Below are 21,988 nucleotides of genomic sequence, written 5' to 3'. Positions count from 1 at the left end.
TTAATTTGTTTTGTAGTTGTATTTAAGAGCTGTTACATAGGGAATATATACCTACTTTTATGTGTTACTTATATAGATATGTAAATCAATTGAGACAGTTTGAAAATTTTCTTTAACAGTAGTTTGTGAATTACTCAAGCTTAAGAAACATTGCTTTATTTAGTTTTTCACATAAGTGTTTCTATAAGCTATTTTAATAGATCTTTGAATGTCAAAAGATTTATTCTTTAATTTCTGGGTTAAAAATTATGTCTGTGTGTTTTAGACCTTTACCAGAAGATGATAGTATTGAAGCAGATATATTAGCTGTAACTGGACCAGAAAGTCAGCCTGGTAAGAACTTGACACTTAGAAATAGACTTTTATCTGTGGTATTTCTTTTTAACACACTTTGTCAAGATATAAAATATACTCAGTTTTTGTTCCATCATAGGGTGCCAAAGGGTAAGTTGACTGTTTAGGAAAGCATTTTTGGAATGCTTTGGAATACTTTGCAAAAACATACCCTTGGGTTTTAGAAATTTTGATCATGAAGGAGAGAGGCAAGATGATTTTTAGTAGTAAATACTGACTGTAAGTTCTGCTTCTGTTATTTAAAAAGGCATATCCTTGCTGGGATGTGTCAGCTTGCTGTGATAGAGAAGCAGTAGTGATCAAAGTCCAAAGTTTGTAAGTAAGGGCTTTGGAATTGTTTAATGAATGTTACTTTCTCAAGAATAAAGTGATTAAAGTTCTCTTATTCGATTTATGTATCTAAGCATTTTTTCTAAATATATCTTTGATTTTTCTTTTTAACCCATTCCAGGCTCACTAGAAGTTAATGGCAATAAAGTGAGGAAGAAACTAATGGCTCCCGACATTAGCCTAACTCTGGATCCTAGTGATGGCTCTGTGTTGTCAGATGATTTGGATGAAAGTGGGGAGATTGACTTAGATGACTTAGATACGCCGTCTGAGGACAGTAATGAATTTGAGTGGGAAGGTAGGTGTTTCATTGATTTTACCTGACCTTTATTAATGAATGTTTGTGCTCATGTATATGCACAGTGGCATTTTCACTTCATCATGAAACCAACTAAAATCAGTGATTAAGGGATTTTATTGAAATAAGATGTTATCAATTCTAAAGTTCATGTATAGGTTGTAAAGATATAAAAATTGTCTAACATTGAATATTATGGCTTTCCAAACTGTTTATAGTAGATTACATGTGGCTTTATTTTTTTTTAATTGCCCAGTACTGTAAAGTTGTTTTTCCATTTTGCTCCCAAATATTGCTTGATAATTACAGCGTGTTCTTTTATTCAGTCGATCAACTAAGAGGGAAAGCTCTGAAAAACATATTTTAGGGAATTCTTAAAAATAGTTAAGAATTTGCAGAGAGAGTTCTATAGGGAAGGTTTTGAGGTGTTTTTTTTGAGGTGTTTTTTTTTAGTGGGTTCATCTGATAGTGCTGCACTTTGTAAATGACCAACTTGAACTAATGTAGTCTCCTTGACTCCACTCTTATATTTATTATCATTAGCTATTTGGAATTGAAAGGGATTGGCATGTGTTTTGCTTTGCACGCTTCCTTTAGTTAGATAATTGCTGTCTCGTATCTTTGTAGTTGGGAATAACTTATATATGCATATTTCATCTTTTAAGTGACTTTTGCTTCCAAGCAGTGTTTAGCACTAGGTATGTTATCTGCAGTAAAGAGTTAAGATTCTTAATGTACTTTATCTTTTGTTCTTTTTTCTTCCCCATTTTACTGGTTCAATAAGCAATCCAGTAGTAAACAATATTTTATAAAGATACTGAAATAGTTTTCTGCCTATGTGTTTTGTCTTCTTTCTTTAATGCTGCTGTAGTCATTTCCTGGAAGGATATTTTCCGTTAACAGCTTTGTCTTGGAAACAAACAACTAACATACCGTAGGTTCCCCCTCCCCCATCTTCTGGTAAGGACTGTGATACTAAAATTTTGAAAATCATTACATCATGAAAAATCAGCTAAAATGCAACCTTAAAATGTAAATTATACCTAATCACTGGTGCTTGTGCTTTGGCTAATGTCAGTGTAAAATGGACTTTTGCATGTAACTTTGGAATATTATCAAATAATTTTCTGCTTTATGAAACTGATCAAATGAGAAGTAACTGTTGACTTGTTAACCACTTTCTATCTGCTATTATAATGTTTGGGGAATAATTTGTGTGTTCAACAACAACAATAAACATTGGCCCCCAGAGAGTTGCTTTAGTTAATATAGTGGTAACTATCTGTCAAGGACAGTGTTGTCAACAGAATCTGCAAATTGTAGATGTACGTTGTACTGCGGTTAGGTCCTCTGTGAATTAAGCAATACAAAAAAAGTTAAAGAACTATGATTTCCAAAAATAAAATGGCCTTATATCAAGAGTAAGCCTTTTCCTCTATTATGGAAGAAATATTTAAAATTCCACAAACAGGGAACTCTACTCAATATTATGTAACAACCTAAATGGGAAGAGAATTTGAAAAAAAATAGATACATGTATATGTATAACTGAATCACTTTGCTGTACATATGAAACTTTCACAACATTGTTACTCAATTATATCCCAATATAAAATAAAAGATTTAAAAAAAATTCCATGGAAGATATAATAAAAAATATTCTCTGAACAGTCTAATTAGATAGTAAAGTGGTTAACATATAATTTGATTTTTATTGTGTAAGTAACAATCTGTGATTCAAAAATCTTTTATTTTGACAGATGATCTTCCAAAGCCCAAGACTACTGAAATTATTAGGAAAGGCTCAATTACTGAATATACAGCAGCAGAGGAGAAAGACGATGGACGACGCTGGCGTATGTTCAGAATTGGAGAACAGGACCACAGGGTTGATATGAAAGCAATTGAACCCTATAAGAAAGTTATCAGCCATGGAGGTAAGAGTAACCAAAGATTTTTCAGATTTTTTAATACACTATCAGACATCTGAATGCTTAGAGAATCTTTCCTTTGAGATATTAACATAATTTTGAAAGTATAATAAACATTGTGTCCTTTTAGAAATGTAGCAGGTTTGAAGTAAAAGAATAAAACATTTAAAAATTGTTAATGTACACATACAATAAGTTCCAAAAGTATGAGTATACAATGAAAACTATCTCCCTCCACCCTTATCCCTAAACACCCTTAAACTAGGACTTAACACTCTCCTCTTTTTTTTCCATTTATAATTTATATAGAGTAAAATACTCTAATCCTTTTATTTCTTTTTGCAGTATTTGCAAATTCCTTTTTTCATTTTCCATATCCATTGAGATAAAACTGACATATAACATTGTATATAAGTTTAAGGTATAAAATATGTTGATTTGATGGCATTCTGTATTGGGAATGATTGCCACCATAGCATTTGCTAACACTTGGATCACATCACATAATTACCAGTTCTTATTTGTGGTGGAAACATTTAAGGTCTAGACTACGCTTTTAGCAGCTTTTAAGTACATAATAGATATTGTTAACTGTGTTAACGATTGTCACCATGTGGTACATTAGTCCCCAGAAATTACTCATCTTTTGACTGGAAGTTTGTACTTTGACTCTTATTTCCCGTTTTATCCTGTTTCTGGTAATCGCCATTCTCATCTCTGTTCCTAAGAGTTTAGATACTTTAGATAGAAGTGATATAGAGTATTTATTTTTCTTGTTTCACTAGAAATGCTCTAATCTTAAGTGTATGATTCACTGAGTTTTGACAAATGCCTGTATAACCCTATATACTCATATAATCTACACCCCCTAGACAGACAGAACATTTTCATTGTCCCAGAAAATTCTCTGGTACTCCCTCTCAATGAATACCCTCTCTGCAGTAACCACTATTCTAATGCCTACCCCATGGTTAGTTTTGCCTGTTAGAAAATTTCATGTAACTGGAATCACAGTTTACACTCATCTACTTTCACTCAGCATAATGATTTTGACGTTTATCCTTGTTGTTGCATGTATCCGCAGTTCATTCCTTGTTAACTGTTGATTTGTTTATCCATCTCTATTTTGGTGGACCATGTGAGATTTTTTCCAGTCTGAGCTATTCTGATTCAAACTGCTGTGAACATTGTTGTACAAGTCTTTTGTGCTTATAAATACAACCTGGCCCTTTAAAATATGATTCTTAATATACCTTAAAACTGTGAACAAATCACTTAGCTTTACTACAATGTAGAGAATTCATTCCATATTTTTATGGAACACCTGCTTTGTGTATTTCTAGAATATACAAATATAAGGCTTGGTTCCTTAAGAAATTTACAAGTCAAATAGGAAAAGCTATGAAGTAAAGCTATAATTTCTATCATTCTGACTGTGCTGTATGTAGAAGTTAACATAGTCACTGTAAATAAATAGCACCAGAATGTTACTCTCTAGTCGTGTCATATAACCTGAATTCCTCCTAATGCAGGACAAGGTGTCACAAAGGTCAAGCAGATTGGTTTTTTCACATAGTCTTATTTCTGTGGTCTTCATTCATTTGAAAACAAATCATTTGAATGTTTGCAGTTGCATTATTCTGCCTAATTTAGTCTTACTCAGTGAAGAAAACAGGATAATATGGATCAGGAAGTCCACAGATAGTGTATTAATTCAGATCATTCATTGGAAGTGAGTTGTGAGACCTGCCTCATTGTTTAAACCTAATATCTTTGAGACATAGCACTTTATTTAAGACAAAATGGTAATTTGGGCCATTTTGTCCTACTGAGTTACTGCAATGTGTTTTGTGACTAAGGGGTTAAGAAAGGTAGTGAAGATTCTAATGAAGTGTTCAACCTTTTCAGTGCATGTTTGCAAACAATAGGAATGAAAGTTAAAGCAGAAATACTCATTGTTGGTTACAGCTTAATATGTTATAATTAAAACATTTACATTATAGAGATTATAATTAAAACATATCTTAGTGCTGTTTTTCTTCACTTAGTCTTATGTCAGAGATATAATCTTTTCTTACTTTGTAAGACCCTAAAAGCTACAAAATGCTAGATATCATTGAATGTAAAACTATTTTTTAAAAAGCAGCCACTGTAAAAGTTGCATAAGAATGTTTTATTGCAGATGTACATTCTTGGATTATATCATTCTGTCTACTTGATAAAATAGGGCTAGCTTTCTGAGTATGCTAATTTAAGTGGATTTCTGGTTTATATGGCCACCATTTCCTCATCAAATTTTATTGTTTTTGAGAAGAGAAGATTTAAAGATCTTTGTAAGACTATACAAGGTCAGAACAATGACAGCAGAAAATATACTTTTTGATTCAGAAATGTGTGGAACATAAACCACTATAATTTGTCAACTATAAATGATATCCCCTGAAAAGTCTTCAGAGTATAATAATGCTGGTTTCTTTTTCAGGGTATTATGGAGATGGATTAAATGCCATTGTTGTGTTTGCTGTCTGTTTTATGCCTGAAAGTGGTCAACCTAACTATAGATACCTGATGGACAATCTCTTTAAGTAAGTAGATCATCACAATATTTGGAAAGAATTGAGTAAATCAGATCTCTAGTTTAAGAAAGGGAACTTTATTTAGCTAGGTAAAAATTGTAAATATCCTGGTTCTGGTTCCTTCAGTCTGTTATTTGGCATTATGAAACTATTACAACTCAACAGAAGAATTGTTGTTTTAAAACTGGAAGGGATATTACAGATTATTTGTTCCAACTTCTGTATTTTACATTTGAGAACACATTAAGAGCTTTATTGTGGGAAATTTCAAACATATACAAAGGTAGGGAGAAGTATATATTAAATCTTTCTCTAACTATCACCCACTTCCACAATTATCAGTTTATACATTATTCCCATAAATACTTCCCTCATGATATAATTTTGAAGCAAATCCCTGCAAGTATTTATCATCTATAAGCGTTTCAATGTGTATTTCTAAAAGAAAGAAGTTTTTTTTCTTTAAATAGTAATAATATTAACTAATAGAGTTTTGAATTTTTGCTTTCAGTGAAGGAGAGGGAAGGGAATTGTGTTATTTGGATAAACCTGGTTTGATTCTGCATAGTAGTGTCTAAGACTTTATTTTTATAGGTATGTTATTGGCACTTTGGAGCTGTTAGTAGCGGAAAACTACATGATAGTATATTTAAATGGTGCAACAACTCGAAGAAAAATGCCCAGTCTGGGATGGCTCAGGAAATGCTATCAACAAATTGATAGAAGGTATTATAAATACAAGTTAAAAGCTAGTCTGAATAAATTTTATAATGTCCTTATTAGTTTAAAATTTATTTTCTGTTACCACTTATAGGCACCATGTATCTACTTCATGAATTACATTTACTAATTTCATAGCAAGTTTCTATTTTCATACTTATAAAATTGCTCTTTATTTCTCTTTTGTACCACATCAGACATTTTCCTATAATTTATATTTTGGGAAAGGATGGGGAATTCAGTACATTTCCTGTTTTATTGCATTCTGGCTTTTGCTTCATTTATAGTGCTTAGTTGAAGAAGGAAATGGCAACCCACTACAGTTTCTCACCTGGAAAATTCCAATGGACAGAGGAGACTGGTGGGCTACAGTCCATGGGGTCGCAAAGAATCGGCCACGACTGAGCACATAGTGCTTACTATATTTTGTTGTTTATGATGCTTATTTATCTGTAATCTTTCTTTGGAGTGAGCTCTAGAATTGTATTCCTCTAAGAGTCGTCCATGCTAATAGAAGGTATTTTGATCCTCTCTTTGGTTTGAATTGACCACAGCTAATTCAGAGTAGTTTAATCAACTGAGGTCTATGAATAGGTTTCTCTTCATACATGAACATGACACTGGCTGGTTCATGTAATTTTTTAATATTTAATGATTATGATAAGTGTGAACTATAACAATAAAACAGCAGTTTTTATTTCATCATTTTAAGTTGTCTAGGATAATGCATTTAACTTTCTTTTCATTTATTTTTATTAGTTGGAGGCTAATTACTTTACAATATTGTAGTGTTTTTTGCCATACATTGACATGACTCAGCCATGGATTTACATGTGTTCCCCATCCTGAACCCCCCTCCCACCTCCCTCCCCATCCCATCCCTCTGGGTCATCCCAGTGCATCCAACCTGGACTGGAGATCTGTTTCACACTTGATAATATACATGTTTCAATGCTGTTCTCTCAGATCATCCCACCCTCGTCTTCTCCCATAGAGTCCAAAAGTCTGTTCTATACATCTGTCTCTTTTTCTGTCTTGCATATAAGGTTATCATTACCATCTTTCTAAATTCCATATATATGCGTTAGTATACTGTATTGGTGTTTATCTTTCTGGCTTACTTCACTCTGTATGATGGGCTCCAGTTTCATCCATCTCATTAGAACTGATTCAAATGAATTCTTTTTAATGGCTGAGTAATATTCCATGGTGTATATGTACCATAGCTTTCTTATCCATTCATCTGCTGATGGGCATCTACGTTGCTTCCATGTCCTGGATATTATACACAGTGCTGCGATGTACATTGGGGTACACATGTCTCTTTCAGTTCTGGTTTCCTCGGTGTGCATTTAACTTTTAATCAGAATTTTAGACTTGGTGTTGGTGGTGGTGGTTTAGTCGCTAAGTCGTGTCAGATTCCTACGACCCCGTGGACTGTAGCCCACCAGGCTCCTCTGTCCATGAGATTCTCCAGGCAAGAATACTGGGGTGGGTTGCCATTTCCTTCTCTATTTAGACTCCAAAAGAATACATTAGATCTGATTCATGTTGCCTGTTCCCTAGGTGATTTCCTCTCTCATCTTACTGCCTGCCCAGTGCCTTTCATGTTGTTGAAGAAATCAGTAACAGTTTCCCCTCCATTCCTGAGAAATGAAAAGAGCTTACTTTTATATTCATCATTGACCTCTACCTCTGACTGACAGAGTCCTGAAGACAAGTTGTATACTAGGAGACATTTAATAATAGGCTACACTGTAAAAATAAATATGAATGAAGTAGAATTAATTTCATGGCAGTGGGAAGGACCATTTCAATTTAGGAGTGCTTTTTGTTTGTTTTGTTTGTTATCTTTTGTTGTCTTTAGTAATATATCTAAGTGACAGCTTTTGTATAGACTTGCACAAACTTATTGATGACTTAGCTTTTCTTCTAGCATTAGAATTTGTAGAGCTTTTTCAATTTTCTTTCTCTTTTTTTTTTTTTTAACTCCAGGTTACGGAAAAACCTAAAATCTCTAATCATTGTACATCCCTCTTGGTTTATAAGAACACTTCTGGCTGTTACAAGACCATTTATTAGGTAATTTTCTGAGAGCCATTAACTCAAAAAAAACCCTACAAACTCTTTGTATGAATGTTTTGTCAATTCTATTGGTCAGAAATATTAAGGTATTTATCTTTATTTTTTTCCATAGCTCAAAATTCAGCCAAAAAATTAGATACGTCTTTAATTTGGCAGAACTAGCAGAGCTTGTCCCCATGGAATATGTTGGAATACCAGAATGCATAAAACAGTATGTTGTGTTTTATTTATTTCGTTGTATTTGGATCTTTATATTTTGATATACAAGAGGTAAATATTTTGGTACCTATTCTTTCTCCCTTCATATATTATAAATATTTGGTAACTGCTCTTTTTTTTATAACAAAGAAAAGGGGGAAGAAGACACTTTTGAACACCTTCCTTTTTTTTTTTTTTCCATTTATTTTTATTAGTTGGAGGCTAATTACTTCACAATATTGTAGTGGTTTTTGTCATACATTGACATGAATCAGCCATGGATTTACATGTATTCCCCATCCCGATCCCCCCCTCCCATCTCCCTCTCTACCCGATTCCTCTGGGTCTTCCCAGTGCACCAGGCCCGAGCACTTGTCTTATGCATCCAGCCTAGGCTGGTGATCTGTTTCACCCTAGATAATATACATGTTTCAATGCTGTTCTCTCGAAACATTCCACCCTCGCCTTCTCCCACAGAGTCAAAAGTCTGTTCTGTACATCTGTGAACACCTTCCTTTTAAGTCACCATTTTCTTTGGGCTATCAGTTGAAGTAGGAGAAATTGTTTCTGGTTTGGTTCATTTATATTTTTAAAGACTAGTGACAGTCTAAGAGATGATTCTTGATTGGTCGGTACTAAAGCACATTCTCCACACCCGAACATGCTGCTCTTCAAATTTAAGTAAGCTCATTGTGGCATCGAATAATCATATTACTAGGGAAATAAAATATATTTATATCAGCCTAACCTTGATACTTTTCAGTGGCTGTAATTTGTTCTATTTACCAAATTTACTTATTTAACTTCTAGAAGGACTTAGCAGAAGGCTGTTAACATAAATACTTGAGTATCACAGTGCTATAATATAGAAAAATATTTCTTTGTTCTAATAATCTGAGGTTTTGGTTTGTTGAATATATCAACGCCACATTTCTTATGTCAGTTCTGACTTTCTATATAGTGTATTAAATATTTTTGAGTTTGCCTACAAACTTGAGTTTGTTGTTAGAGCTTTTTTTTTAGTTTTTGTTCATCTTCGTAACATATATATTTACTAAAATAACTCTTCCCTACCAAGGTATGAAGAAGAAAAGTTAAAAAAGAAAAAGAAAAGGTATATGCACACCTTGACTGGGTTGCATCTAGACTAGTCCATTTGCATTGCACAGACTAACTCTTCCTTATTGGTTGGTTAGCTTGTAGACAAAGATAACAGCATTTGTAAATATAAATATACTCCAGGATCCAAATATGGAGTCAATCCAAAGTTCCTGCTGCTGAGTGTGGCTTGGATTCTCTCTACGTAGAAAATAAAGACCAGTTACAAAATAAAGGCCACTTAATAATGCCAGTTAGAAAATAAAGACCACATCTCCTTCCTCCTTTTGGTATAAATAACAGATGGTAAATGCCTAAGAATGCTCTTTGATAAACCAATTACTTACAACACCATACCAGTTTGTGCTTTTGAAATATTTATGTGCTTTTTTTAATATATCAGATTTCCCCCCTGGGGTTGATAATTATATTTACAATGCAGATATTCTTTGGCTAACCAACATTGATTTCCTTGTATGCTTAAACAATGGCCTGCTAACTAGTCAAATTCTCCATGTGATAAAATACCTAAAAGTTCAATGTACCATTTGATAGTTAAACACTCTGCTTTCCATCTTTAATTTAATTTTGAATACTTCTGCTTTGAGCATAACAAACTGTCATCTGTTAATATGTTAGCATAGAAGATGAAAGGCGAGGGTATAAATTAGTACTATTTTATATAGTAATTTAGAAAAGTACAGGATTTAGATCTGACTTTTAATGGATTTTTTAAATTGTGACAATTAAGTCAGCAAAACAGATTAATACAGTCTTTCATAAGAGTTAAGGCGAGATATCTATTTATTATTTGGACCACTGTGAGGAATTAAAGCTGGAATATTCTTAACTTCATATTTAACTTCAAACACATTTTGGCTCTGTTGATGAGCAAGAATTCAGTTGACCACGTGAACAAATCATAGCTTTACATTTCTGTATGACACTTTACAGCTAAACATTTTAAGATAGAGATAAGAACAATGATTTTAGATCTTGCTCATTTCTCACTCCTCTCAAGGCATTGGTGTGCACTTGCCAGACAACTGACTGAAATGTAGTCTGTAATTATAGAATATTTTGAAGCCAGCTGCTTTGTAGATTTCAAAATGAATTGCCTTTATGGATGAAATCTGCTGTGTTGTATCTTTTTACAAAATTCTTAGTTAAGTAACTTGGGCACCAGAAAAAAAGTGGAATTGTACTTTTTATTTAAATGTATTGTTTGAAACTTACAAATATTATTTTTATCTTGAATTTTTTTTTTAAAACTTTTGTTTTATCTAACCTTAAATAGAATCATTACATATATCTTTCAGGCACTTCTTAGTTTTTGTACAAATTTTCTTTAGCCTTCAAAAATAATCCTTGTCAGCTTGAAAATGGCAACATTCAAGTTTAAAAATAGAAGGGCATGTTTTTAATATCAAATTAACAGAAGCTACCTGTGGGGAACTTACTCAAGGTAAAATCTCTATAATGAGTACTGGTGATAGGAAGATTCAAAGCTGAGTGTGCTTAAATGTAGCAGTTTTAGATGTTGGTTTCAAACAACTCAGTGTAAGTGTAGCCAGATAGATGTTGACTATTAAAATGTTTGAAAAGAGTTTTAAAATAAAGTATTTATGAAATTAGTTCATACTGATATTTCATATGTTGAAAAGATTGATGTATATATTGCATGCCTTATCAAGAATATGTACCTTTCAAACTTTTGATACCAGTATAACTAATATTTTTAAATGTTGCTAATCTGGCTTTACCACAGGCCAAGGCTTTGATCATAGTAATGGAAACAAGTGTGAAAAGTATCTTCATATATTATACCAAGATGTTTTAAACTCTACTCCATCAGTGATTCAAAGTACTACAAATAAAAATATACAAATATAATAGATATAAATTGTTGTACATTATCTGTGAAGGGTTGTCTGTAAGTTTCTTGTGGTTAATTACATAATTCTCCTAATTTTTAATCTACATCTAGATATTTCTGATTATTAAATTCTGTGACTTCTTACTATCAAGATAAATGAAAAGCATTCAAATTCATAGTGTACCAGTAAAATTCCAGAGAATAATTATGGCATCCATAAATATGTACTTTCATCACTGAACTTAAAAATACAAATTGATCAGTTGGTGACAGTTGTGGCATTTAAATATATCAGTTAACAAAATAGTTTTTGACAAGTTATTTTTCCTGCCACTCAGATCACTTAGCTCCCTGCCCCAGCCATGTTACAGTTCAACATCTTAATATACCTGTTGTAATTTGAACTTCTAATAAAATTTATGTGCATTTGTATATGAAGTATCTTGTACTCCTTAGAAAAAAAACCAGCAGCAATAGTCACATTCTTGCCAGTGTCCTCTTGCCTTTAAAAGTTATCTTTTCCTGGTTGGGAGAATGTTTGGTAACCTTTTTACTATGTCTGCTTCTTTGCAAAGCTTTGTTTTTAACAGAATAATAATCTATGGTGAAATTAGTCATTATTTTTAAAAAGAAAATTGATCATTTACTGCTAACTTATTATCTGTATTATTTTTCATTAAACAGAGTTGATCAAGAGCTTAATGGAAAACAAGATGAACCGAAAAATGAACAGTAAGTTTGGCATCTAGTCCAAACACAACTGAAGAATGTGCTGATGAAGCAGTGCTTTTTTGCATTTATAATGCATTTATTGGTCCTGATTTTTATGTAACCTGTTACAAAATTGACTTGACTTTTTCTTAATGGACTTTTGTATAAGGGACTGTTCACTGCTGTATTGGTTTGCAGATCTCTTGAATTTAGTACTTTACTAGCTAATTATATTGTAATCATTTTATATTTTATATTACTAAATAGCAGAGAACCACACTTTATATAAAGCAGTTTTTGCATTTGTTTGTTAAATGATGCATTTTCTTCAGTAAAATATTTATATGCCTAAATGGAAAAAGGAAAGAGATAATATATATTTTTATGTTTTTGAGCAATATTTTTTAATGTATACCTTTCTTGTGGACAAATATGCAGGTAAATAAGACCATGATTTTTTAAAGTGCATGTTAGAAGTTTTGTTTTTGTAAATGGTTAAATATACTTCCTGGGTCACTTAGAAAATATGCTCATAAGGTGAGGGACAGTTAAACTGGTTCTCATGAATACTCAAAGGTCGTGTATATAATCTAAGTAGATTAGTACTATTCTGAACATTTTTCTCACTTAACATTTATTGTTTCTTAATTCAGACACAAATAGAAGTATATTGCACACTTTTTCTTTTAAAGACAAATCAAAAAGCCATTTCTAGAATTAGAGACTTTAAAGAGGTTAAGAACTGGGGTTTGTGTATATATGTGTATATTTTGGACATTTTATCTTCTGGCCAAAAGTCAAAACTTCATAAAAATGTTAGGTTTGTTCACTAATGTGAAGTAAGCTGTGTGTCCAGGATATCACTCTTATGAATTTGTGTGAGTGCAGCGTAATATTTAGAGAATGTGATGAGTTACTCACTGTCACTTCTTCTCTTTAGAAAACAGGGCTGCTTTTTTTAACTGCTTTCAATGTGGGCACTTTACCAAAATACTTTCCTATCGGGTGTTTGACCTAGTTAGATGTGGTGTATTTTCACATTTTCTGTTAAATTGTGTTGACAGTACTGTAAACTAAGTTATTTTGTAAGTCTTAGAGCATCGTCATACTGTGGTGTTGTGGATGACGCATTTGGTGTAAGCATATAAACTCCTTGTTTAATTTGGTAAGTACCTTGACTCTACACTGAAATTGTACTTATGCCCCCAGGTAGAACTTAATTACCCACAAAATCATCCAAAAGCAACAAATTGGTCTAATATACTTGTGGGACTCATATATTTGGTGAACTCAGTACTTTCCTAATTTAAGGGTCATACCATGCTCCAGCCCTTCACATAAGGTAATTTATGTGAAAAGAGTAATGAAATTGAGATGAAAGCTCAATGAAAAGTAATGAAAATTACTTTTGAAAAGTAATGAAATTGAGAGCTAAACCTTCAAGATTTATTCTATCCTAGATTGGCTTTTATCATTACTGTTTTCAGTATAAACTTTTCTATTACAGAAGAGAATTTCCTTTACTCTTTGTCCTCCCCACTCATAAACTTGACACACTAATGCAAGTCCTATTTTGGGAGAGACTAGAGGATTCCCACGATGAGACTCTGTCCTCAGCAGCCTTCTCACTTGACTTGGATCCAGCAACTGTAGGCAGATCCTGAACTATTGTCATTACAGTGACTAAAACCAAAACCATATTGCTTGCTCAGATCTTCGAAATACTTTGTGTTGCCAATGCAAACTAACAATTTAGGCATTCCTTCTGAATTTATTATATGAGAATTATGAATAAAGGATCATACTGAATTTATTTTTGATTAGAGTGTATATTTGTAGAGTGCTTTAAGTGATTATTTTTTAATCTGAAAAGTAGTCTCAAACTGGGCTGAGCTTTTTAATATGTGACTTTCCTTCCCACTTAGTACCCAATTCTTCAATTTCAACATGTTACTGTTAATATTGACTTTTGCTTTCACAAGCATTGTTCCTGACTATAGATACAACTTGTTGCAAAAGTGGTGCATATTCCTACTTTTTTTTTTTTTTGAAGTAGAGGTAGCCTATATTTTATTAGAACATTAAAATTCAGAGGGAATGTGATACAAGCAAAGGGGTGTGCTATCAATCATTAGATTTAAAAGAATGCCTGTTCTAACCTATACCTTAATGGAATCTGGTCCAGGGACGTGCCCCATAATGTTTCATAACTATGAGACTGAAGATCATAACAAGTAGGCTAGAGGAAAAGTATTTATTAAATTTGTTATTTATAAATAGTAATGTGACATTAGTAGTATCATTCAATTTTAATTTTCCATTACTGATTAAGGTAAATAGATATAATTGTGTTGTTTTATCTTTCTGCTGGGATCATGGATTTAACTTGTTTAATTTGATGCTTCTGTCACTATTTTTTGTTGTGTTTGAGTTCAGAGTGTCTTTTTTTTTTGTCAAAAGTTTCTCATAAAGTAATTTGTGTTTCTTCTTGGACATACTCCTTATTAGAACCAAGGGTAGTCAATATATTGATCCCACAATTTAAGCTTACTAGTCTTTTTAACTGGGGGTGGGGGAATATGTAAAGAAATATGATTCTAAGTAGGGCCTAGGGATAAAGTTAGTTGTTATCTAAGATTCCACTGAATGTGTCCTTGTTAAGGGAAGTACTATATATGGCAGCTCTTGGTACCATTTTTTGTATCAAGCAGGAATTTACAGAATATTGCAGGCTGCATACAGAATACATGAATAAGGAGTCTATGGAGTGAAGGGTGTGAAGGCTGGTAATACCTCCAATGAGAAAGCATATTTCCTTCTGCTTTCTTTGTCTTTTCATACAGAAGCAAGTTTAAATAGGGAATGTTGGCAATTACAATGCTCAGATTAAAATGTAGGGTTATGGGAGAGGTTACTTTTGACATTTCATGGCTGGTAAACATTTAATGTATTGTTCCAAAATGGACATCATTATTTAGTAACTATACTGAATATTGAAATTTGTTGATTGATAGGTTTATATAGGTAGCTAGACTGTCTTTCAGCTGCAATTACAGAACTTAAAAAGGTAAGGAATCCACTTTTTTGATAGAGCCTTCTTGTAAATGACTCTGTTACTCTGGCTGTTGTCATGTGAGTGCTCAGGGAATTTGAAAGTGTTTGAATTAATACAGAAGCGGCTTTTTAGATTTCTTCAGTTGACAGATAAATTAGCATTAGGATTATCAAGTAGAACAGTCCAGTTTCCTAATGAGATTGGAAAGGTTGTATATAAGGTGACCGTAGTTTCATCCTTTGCCCCATGTTATATGTGGAGAATTGCTAACATTGCTCAATCAGGAGGAGGAGGAGATAGACTGAAAATAGATAGATAATGGCTACCCCATTCTGTTTTTTCATGCCTTATGTTTTTTCTTATCCCATATAGATATTTGAGAAATGGATCACAGATCTCAGAAGGGTGGGATATCTAGAAGAACTAATGCACTTAAAAGTTAGACCAAGTACTGTGTTGGGAATAGGGATTGTGGAATTTGAGTTGCCGGCAGAAAGTTAAGGACTTAGACTTGCATGCTTGCATGAGAAGGTCAGCTGGGTAAGAGAAGTGAGAGATTATTGGTGTTGTGATAGTAAAGAAGAATTACGTGGGGAGCCTTTCACCCTTCTCTTCTTACCCCAAGATTCTGAATAAATTAGAATCAGAATGGTGATGAGTCCTAGTAATGTAACTTTCCTTTGAAGTTGTAAATGGTAATTGAAACTAATGTGTTGACCGGCAAGGAGTGACACTAAAATTTGAAGAGAGCTGTTACTTTGCTGCATGATCTACTTAATTTCTTATGTTTTGAGAACTACTTTAAAAATGCTATGGAAAGTCTACATAAAGCACTTAATACATCATACAACAGAAGAAAATCAAAGGTTTAGTGCTTTCATGTTACTAAAGAATTATTATCTCTTTCAGATAGTTCTGCTTTATAAGACATTCTGCAAGAGGTTAAAACATTTGCATTTTGAAACTTTGATACATTTTCACATTCATTTTAGCTAAGGAGGAACTTGGAAAGTAATGTTAATTAGCTACTTCACTGCACTTTTTGTATTTGAATTTTCTAAAGTTATGCCCCTTAAACAGTTTTATTTACATAAACTAGCTAGTAAATATTTGTGATGTTCAGGGCACTGACTTGCACAGACCTTGGGGCTCATGGAACACAATTCAGAATTCATTAGACACTAATGCACTTTGATATGTGTATTTCAAGAATTCAAACATTTTTCTTACTACACGTTCACATGCTGTCATTTAGACACAGTTAACCTACTGTGATCATTTTACCACTATTCACATTATGTGTAGCCTAGTGCTCTCCTTTTACAGTGAGAGAGATTCACTTCTAAAATCTGTGTGTGCAAGATGTTGATGTGGTTGGTCCCTGTAAGAAATACTAGGGTTGGTCTTGATTTATTGATACCAAGATGTAATATTTTCTTTGACTTGTTAGGAATACAATAACTTGTGTCCTGATTTGTTGCACATCATATTTTTGCAACGTTAATGAATTTAAATAAATTAATTGTAAAGTTTGTTTTTGACTCATTTTATCACATTTTTCTGTCTCCCAGTTCACTACATAATTTTTCCAAAGTTTATCTTGCAAGCTTTTCAAATAGTTCTAGACCTTCACTCTTGTTTCTGTAGTTTGGGTGCTGCTTCCTATTGAGGGGTGAAGAATTCATCCTGCTTTAGTTTTAAACATTATCTTAACTATAATCACACTTTGTATTTGATGGTTTGGAATTAGTTCAGTCATGAGGAATCCACCAGTGAAATCGGTTCACTAAGTGGCTGAAAACATAGCATAAATAATAACCTGTTTACTCTGTGGACCTGCTCAGAGGTTCCAGATGGTAGCCCTTGTTTTGCATTTACTCCCCTCATCACTGTTCAGCTGCTTAACGGCAAACAGCTGTGCACGTTCCGGCTTCCTTTGTTCCACGGTTAGGATACCACTTGAGATTACACAATGCGAATATATATTTAAGTATTTGTCTTGTATTAGGCACAGGTTTTAAATACAGATTCTCCCAAATCAAAATACTATATGGTTCACAAACCAAGCGCTTGCTGGGTTTAGTTAATTGCCGCACTGTTTTGAATTAAGAAATTCTTGCTATAAACTTATTTAAGAGTTTGTCTTCAGTTTACAGGGTCTTCAACAGTATTACGCTAAACACACTGCGGACATTAAATGTGACTGCCTTAGATTTTCTAATAGTGAAGAACAGCCTGTAAAGTTATAATTCTCTTACTCATTATGTAGTGAACCTGGTGAGTTACTCGGGATGTAAGTGGGTTGAGCGGTGTAAGCTTGAAAACTGCCGCTACACGCTCCTCTCTCCGCACCCCCGCCTTCTCAGGCGTGAGTGGATGGCGGGCGCGGGAAGGGGCGGGGCTTCTCGGCCCACCCTTGTGTTGTCACTTCCAGGTTCTGCGAGCGCTTCCGGGTCGTCGGCCCAGCTCTGCGATCTCGGCTGCGGCGGGAGAGGTGGTCGGGGAAGTAGATATCTTTGACTGAACTGCCGGCTGCGCCACGTCTGTCCGCTCCGAGGCGGGAAGCGCCTATTCCCCAGGTACTGGGTGAACCAGCCCGCACTCCCTGCAACTCTCCAGAGCAGGCGTTACGTCGACTCGGTCTTCTGGGAGGGCCTTTTCGGCCTGGCCCGTTACCGATATCGATGCCTGGATGGTCCCGCGGCGCTCCCGGGATGGGAAGGAAAGGGAGGCGGCCAGGAGGCTTGTTGTCCACCGGGTGCCAAGTAAACAGTCCAGGGGACACGGGTTTGGGAGAAAGGTCCTCAGCCTAGCACCGTATTTTTAGCCAGGTGAATGTCTTAAAGCTTACAGGGTGGTTCCCACCCACCCCCCAATATCGAGGGGTCGCTTTCTTTAAATGTCTTTTTCTTGTGTCACTTGAATCCTGCTTTCAAACCCTTGTGAATTCGTACTAGAGTGAATTTAAACTGGATGGTTTGCTCAAGAAAGACTAGCACTGTCGGGTTACTTACGAACGTGGAGCCTTCTACTTTTCTAAACTGCAAAATGGAGTAGTACTAAAATTATGTGGCTCAAACTACATCTAGAACATCTCACAAGCAATTTTTGGGAATCTAAGACTATTAAAGCAAGTAATTTTAACAAATATTTAAATAATTATTGGTAAAACTATTTTTTGAGGTATAATAGGCATATAACTACATGAGTTTCAGGTGTGCAACGTGATTCGATGTTTGTACATATTGCAAAAGGATCAACCCAGTAAGTCTAGTTAGCATCCGTCACCATGGTTGCAAAAAAAAAGTTTTTTTATGAAGGATTAAGATCTGTCTTAGTAACTTCCAAATATGCAATACAATATTATTAACTCTAGTCATCATGCTGTACCTTATATCCCTGCGATGTATTTTATAATTAAATTTTATTAATTTATAATTTTATGATTTATATTTTATAATTAGAAGTTTCTAGTTTCATCCATCCTTTTCTCTTACCCCTAATATTCTATGAGCTTAATTTTCTTTTGTTTCTTGGTTTCCATATGTAAATGAGACCATGTGGTATTTGTCTTGCTCTAATTAATTTGACTCGGTGTAATTTATTTGACTTGATGTAAAATGGCAACCCACTCCAGTATTCTTGCCTGGAGAATCCCAGGCCCCGGGGAAGCCTGGTGGGCTGCAGTCTATGGGGTCGCACAGAATAGGACACAACTGAAGCGACTTCGCAGCAGCAGCAGCAATGCCCTCAAAGCCCATTTCACATTGGCTCAGATGGCAAGATTTCACTTTTCTAAGTGTCTGAATCATAATCCCATGATATACAGCAAACCTTTTTTTATTGATTTATCCATGAATGGACATTTTGGTTGTTTCTGTGTCTTGACTGTTGTAAATAATGCTGCAGTGGAAGAGTATATATATCTTTTTGTGTTTGTTTTTTTTTTAATTGGTATATAGTTGATATAGTTGTGTTTCAGGTGTACAGTAAGTAGGTTATACATATATCTACTTTTTTTTTTTTTAAGGTTTCTTTTCTCCTGTAGGTCATTACTGAATATGAATAGAGTTCCCTGTACTTTACAGCAGGTCGTTATTATCATTTTTTTTACTTTTTTATTTTTTAATTTAAAAAGTTATATTTTCTATACAACAAATACTAAAACACCTGCAGTGCTTCTTCATTTTTATTAACATGCAAAACCATCATAATGCAAAGAAACACTAAATGTAAGATGAAGCTATTGCCTGTTGTCTGAAGATGACAGACAGCAATGACTAGTTATGCTGCTCATTTATCTCCAGAGGTTTATTTAGCTCATCAGAAATATCTTTTCTCTTAACATAAAAAAAGCCAGTGAAATGTGCACTGTTAGCAGTTTTATGTACAATAGTGTGTATATGTCAATCTTCATCTCCCAGTATATCACTCTCCCTCATCCCCCTGGTAACCATAGTTTGTTTTCCACATCTGTGACTCTATTTCTGTTTTGAAAATAAGTTCATTTTGTACCATTTTTGTAGATTCCACATAGAAGTGATATCATGTGTTACTTGTCTTTGTCTCATTTACTTCACATAGTATGACAGTCTCTAGGTCCAGCCATGTTGCTGCAGATGGCATTATTTTGCTCTTTTATGGCTGTGTAATATTCCATTGTATATACCTACCACATCCATATTTAGGGCTGCTTCCATATCTTGGCTTTGGTCCCGTGGTCTGGAAGATCCCCTGGAGAAAGGAATGGCTACCCACTCTGGTATTCTTGCCTGTAGAATTCCATGGACCCAGAAGCCTGGCAGGCTATGGTCCATGGGGTCACAGAGTCAGACATGACTGAGTGACTAACACTCTTAGCTATTATAATAAATAATGCTGCAGTGAACATTGTGTGCGTGCCTACTGTGTGACCCCACGGACTGTAGCCAACCAGGCTGCTTTGGCCGTGAGATTTTCCAGGCAAGAATATTGGAGTGTATTGCCATTTCCTACTCTAGGGGCTCTTCCCAACCCAGGGGTCAAACGCACTTCTATTGCGTCCCCTGTGTTTGGCAGGCAGGTTCTTTACCATTGCACCACCTGGGAAGCTCCAGTGAACATTGGGGTGCATGTATAGGAGTGGGAGCACTGGATCATATGGTAGGTTTGTATTTAGTTGTTTTTTTTTTTTAAGAAGCTCCACACTATTGTCTGTAATGGGTACACTAATTTACCTTCCCATCGTCAGTGCGGATAGTGTTTCCTTTTCTCCACACCTTCTCTAGCATTTATTGTTTCCAGATCCTTTTGCTGATAGCCATTCTAACTGGTGTGGAGTGATACCTCATTTCAGCTTTGATCTGCATTTCTCCAATTTTAACCATCTTTTCGTGTGCTTCTTGGCCCTCTGTCTGTCCAGTTTGGTGCTGATGGTTTAGTTGCTAAATCATGTCACACTCTTGTAACCATATGGATTGCAGCCTGCCAGGCTTCTTTGTCTATGGGATTTCCCAGGCAAGAATACTAGAGTGGGTTGCCATTTTTTTCGCCGGGGGATCTTCCCAACCCAGGGATTGAACCCACGTCTCATGTATTGCAGGCAGTCTCCTCCATCGCACGTGGGCTCTTTACCAACTGAGGCACCAGGGAAGTCATATTTGGAGAAACATCCATTTAGATCTGCGCATTTTTTGAATGAGCTATTTGTGTATTTTGGAGATTAATCTCTCGTTGGTCTTTTTGTTTGCAAATATTTTCTTCCATTCTGTGGGTTGTCTTTTAGTTTTGTTTATGGTTTTCTTGTAGAAAAGCTTTTGAGTTTAATTAGGTCTCATTTGTTTCTTTTTGTTTTCAGTTCACTGTAGGGTGTGAATCCCAAAAGATATTGGTGTGATTTATGTCAGAGTGTTCTGCCTGTTTTCCTCTAAGAGTTTTATAGTATGCAGACTTTCATTTAGGTCTTTATGCTGAGTTTTTTGTGTGTGTGTATGGTGTTTGAGAATATTCTGATTCCATTCTTTTACATGTAGCTGTCCAGTTTTCCCGGCACCACTTTCCCCCCTCCCCGCCCCCGTTTTTTTAGATTACTGTCATTTATATACTTACTGATTTTTGGTTGCATTGTCTTGATTGCACTGGGCCTTCGTTGCTGCACAGATTCTGTCTAGTTGCAGAGAGTGGGGTCTCCGCTCTAGCTGTGGTGCATGGCCTCCTCATTGCAGTGGCTTCTCTGGTTGGGGAGCACAGGCTGTAGGTGCCCAGGCTTCAGTAGTTGCAGCACTTGGGCTCGGTAGTTGTGCCTGAGCTTAGTTGCTCCCAAGCATGTGGAATCGTCCCTGACCTGGGATCAAATGCATGCCTCCTGCATTGGCAGGTGAACTCCTATCCACTGCACTGCCAAGGAAGTCCCCCTCTCCCCCCACCCTTTTTTTTTTTTTTAAGATATTTGAGTATTTGAAATTTTTTTTGGCTGCACCGGGTCTTTGTTGTGGCACAAGAGCGTGCAGGCCCAGTAGTTTTGGTGCAGGGGCTCTCTAGCTATGGATGCGCGGGCCTAGTTACTCCACAGCATGTGGGATCTTAGTTCCCCCATTAGGAATCAAACCTCAGTCCCCTGCGTTGGAAGGCAGACTCTTAACCACTGGACCACCAGGGAGGTACCCCCAGCACCACTTGCTGAAGAGACCATCTTTCCTCCATTGTCTGTTTTTGCCTCCTTTGTCATAGACTACTTGACTATGGGTGCATGGTTTTTCCTCTGGACTTTTATCCTGT

At 35.1% G+C, this 21,988-nt stretch overlaps 1 protein-coding gene and 1 non-coding gene across 7 annotated transcripts in view; one reads left to right on the top strand and one right to left on the bottom strand.

Moving 5' to 3' along the window:
* BNIP2 (BCL2 interacting protein 2) overlaps positions 1-21,988 on the top strand; it is a 45,457-nt gene that overhangs the window by 7,792 nt on the left and 15,677 nt on the right. The window contains exons 3-12 of one of the 6 annotated variants that reach the window (XM_043918948.1): positions 266-333; positions 806-982; positions 2,743-2,919; positions 5,396-5,498; positions 6,084-6,215; positions 8,205-8,291; positions 8,407-8,505; positions 9,571-9,606; positions 12,151-12,198; positions 17,667-17,811. In XM_043918948.1, coding sequence (XP_043774883.1) covers positions 266-333; positions 806-982; positions 2,743-2,919; positions 5,396-5,498; positions 6,084-6,215; positions 8,205-8,291; positions 8,407-8,505; positions 9,571-9,606; positions 12,151-12,198; positions 17,667-17,742 — 1,003 coding nt within the window. In that variant the 3' untranslated portion in view covers positions 17,743-17,811. Of the gene's footprint in view, positions 1-265; positions 334-805; positions 983-2,742; positions 2,920-5,395; positions 5,499-6,083; positions 6,216-8,204; positions 8,292-8,406; positions 8,506-9,570; positions 9,607-12,150; positions 16,767-17,666; positions 17,812-21,988 lie in introns of those variants that run through there. The other 5 variants (XM_043918949.1, XM_043918952.1, XM_043918950.1 and 2 more) reach the window with 5 other exon arrangements.
* Positions 19,484-19,604, bottom strand: LOC122706038. Its single transcript, XR_006344293.1, has one exon. It is a non-coding gene; the product is annotated as a small nucleolar RNA SNORA19 (small nucleolar RNA).

This window comes from Cervus elaphus, chromosome 12 (assembly GCF_910594005.1).
Source record: "Cervus elaphus chromosome 12, mCerEla1.1, whole genome shotgun sequence".
Classification (NCBI taxonomy): Eukaryota; Metazoa; Chordata; class Mammalia; order Artiodactyla; family Cervidae; genus Cervus; species Cervus elaphus.
The sequence above is the reverse complement of the archived record's forward strand: the minus strand, read 5'-3'. Positions and strand labels throughout refer to the sequence as shown.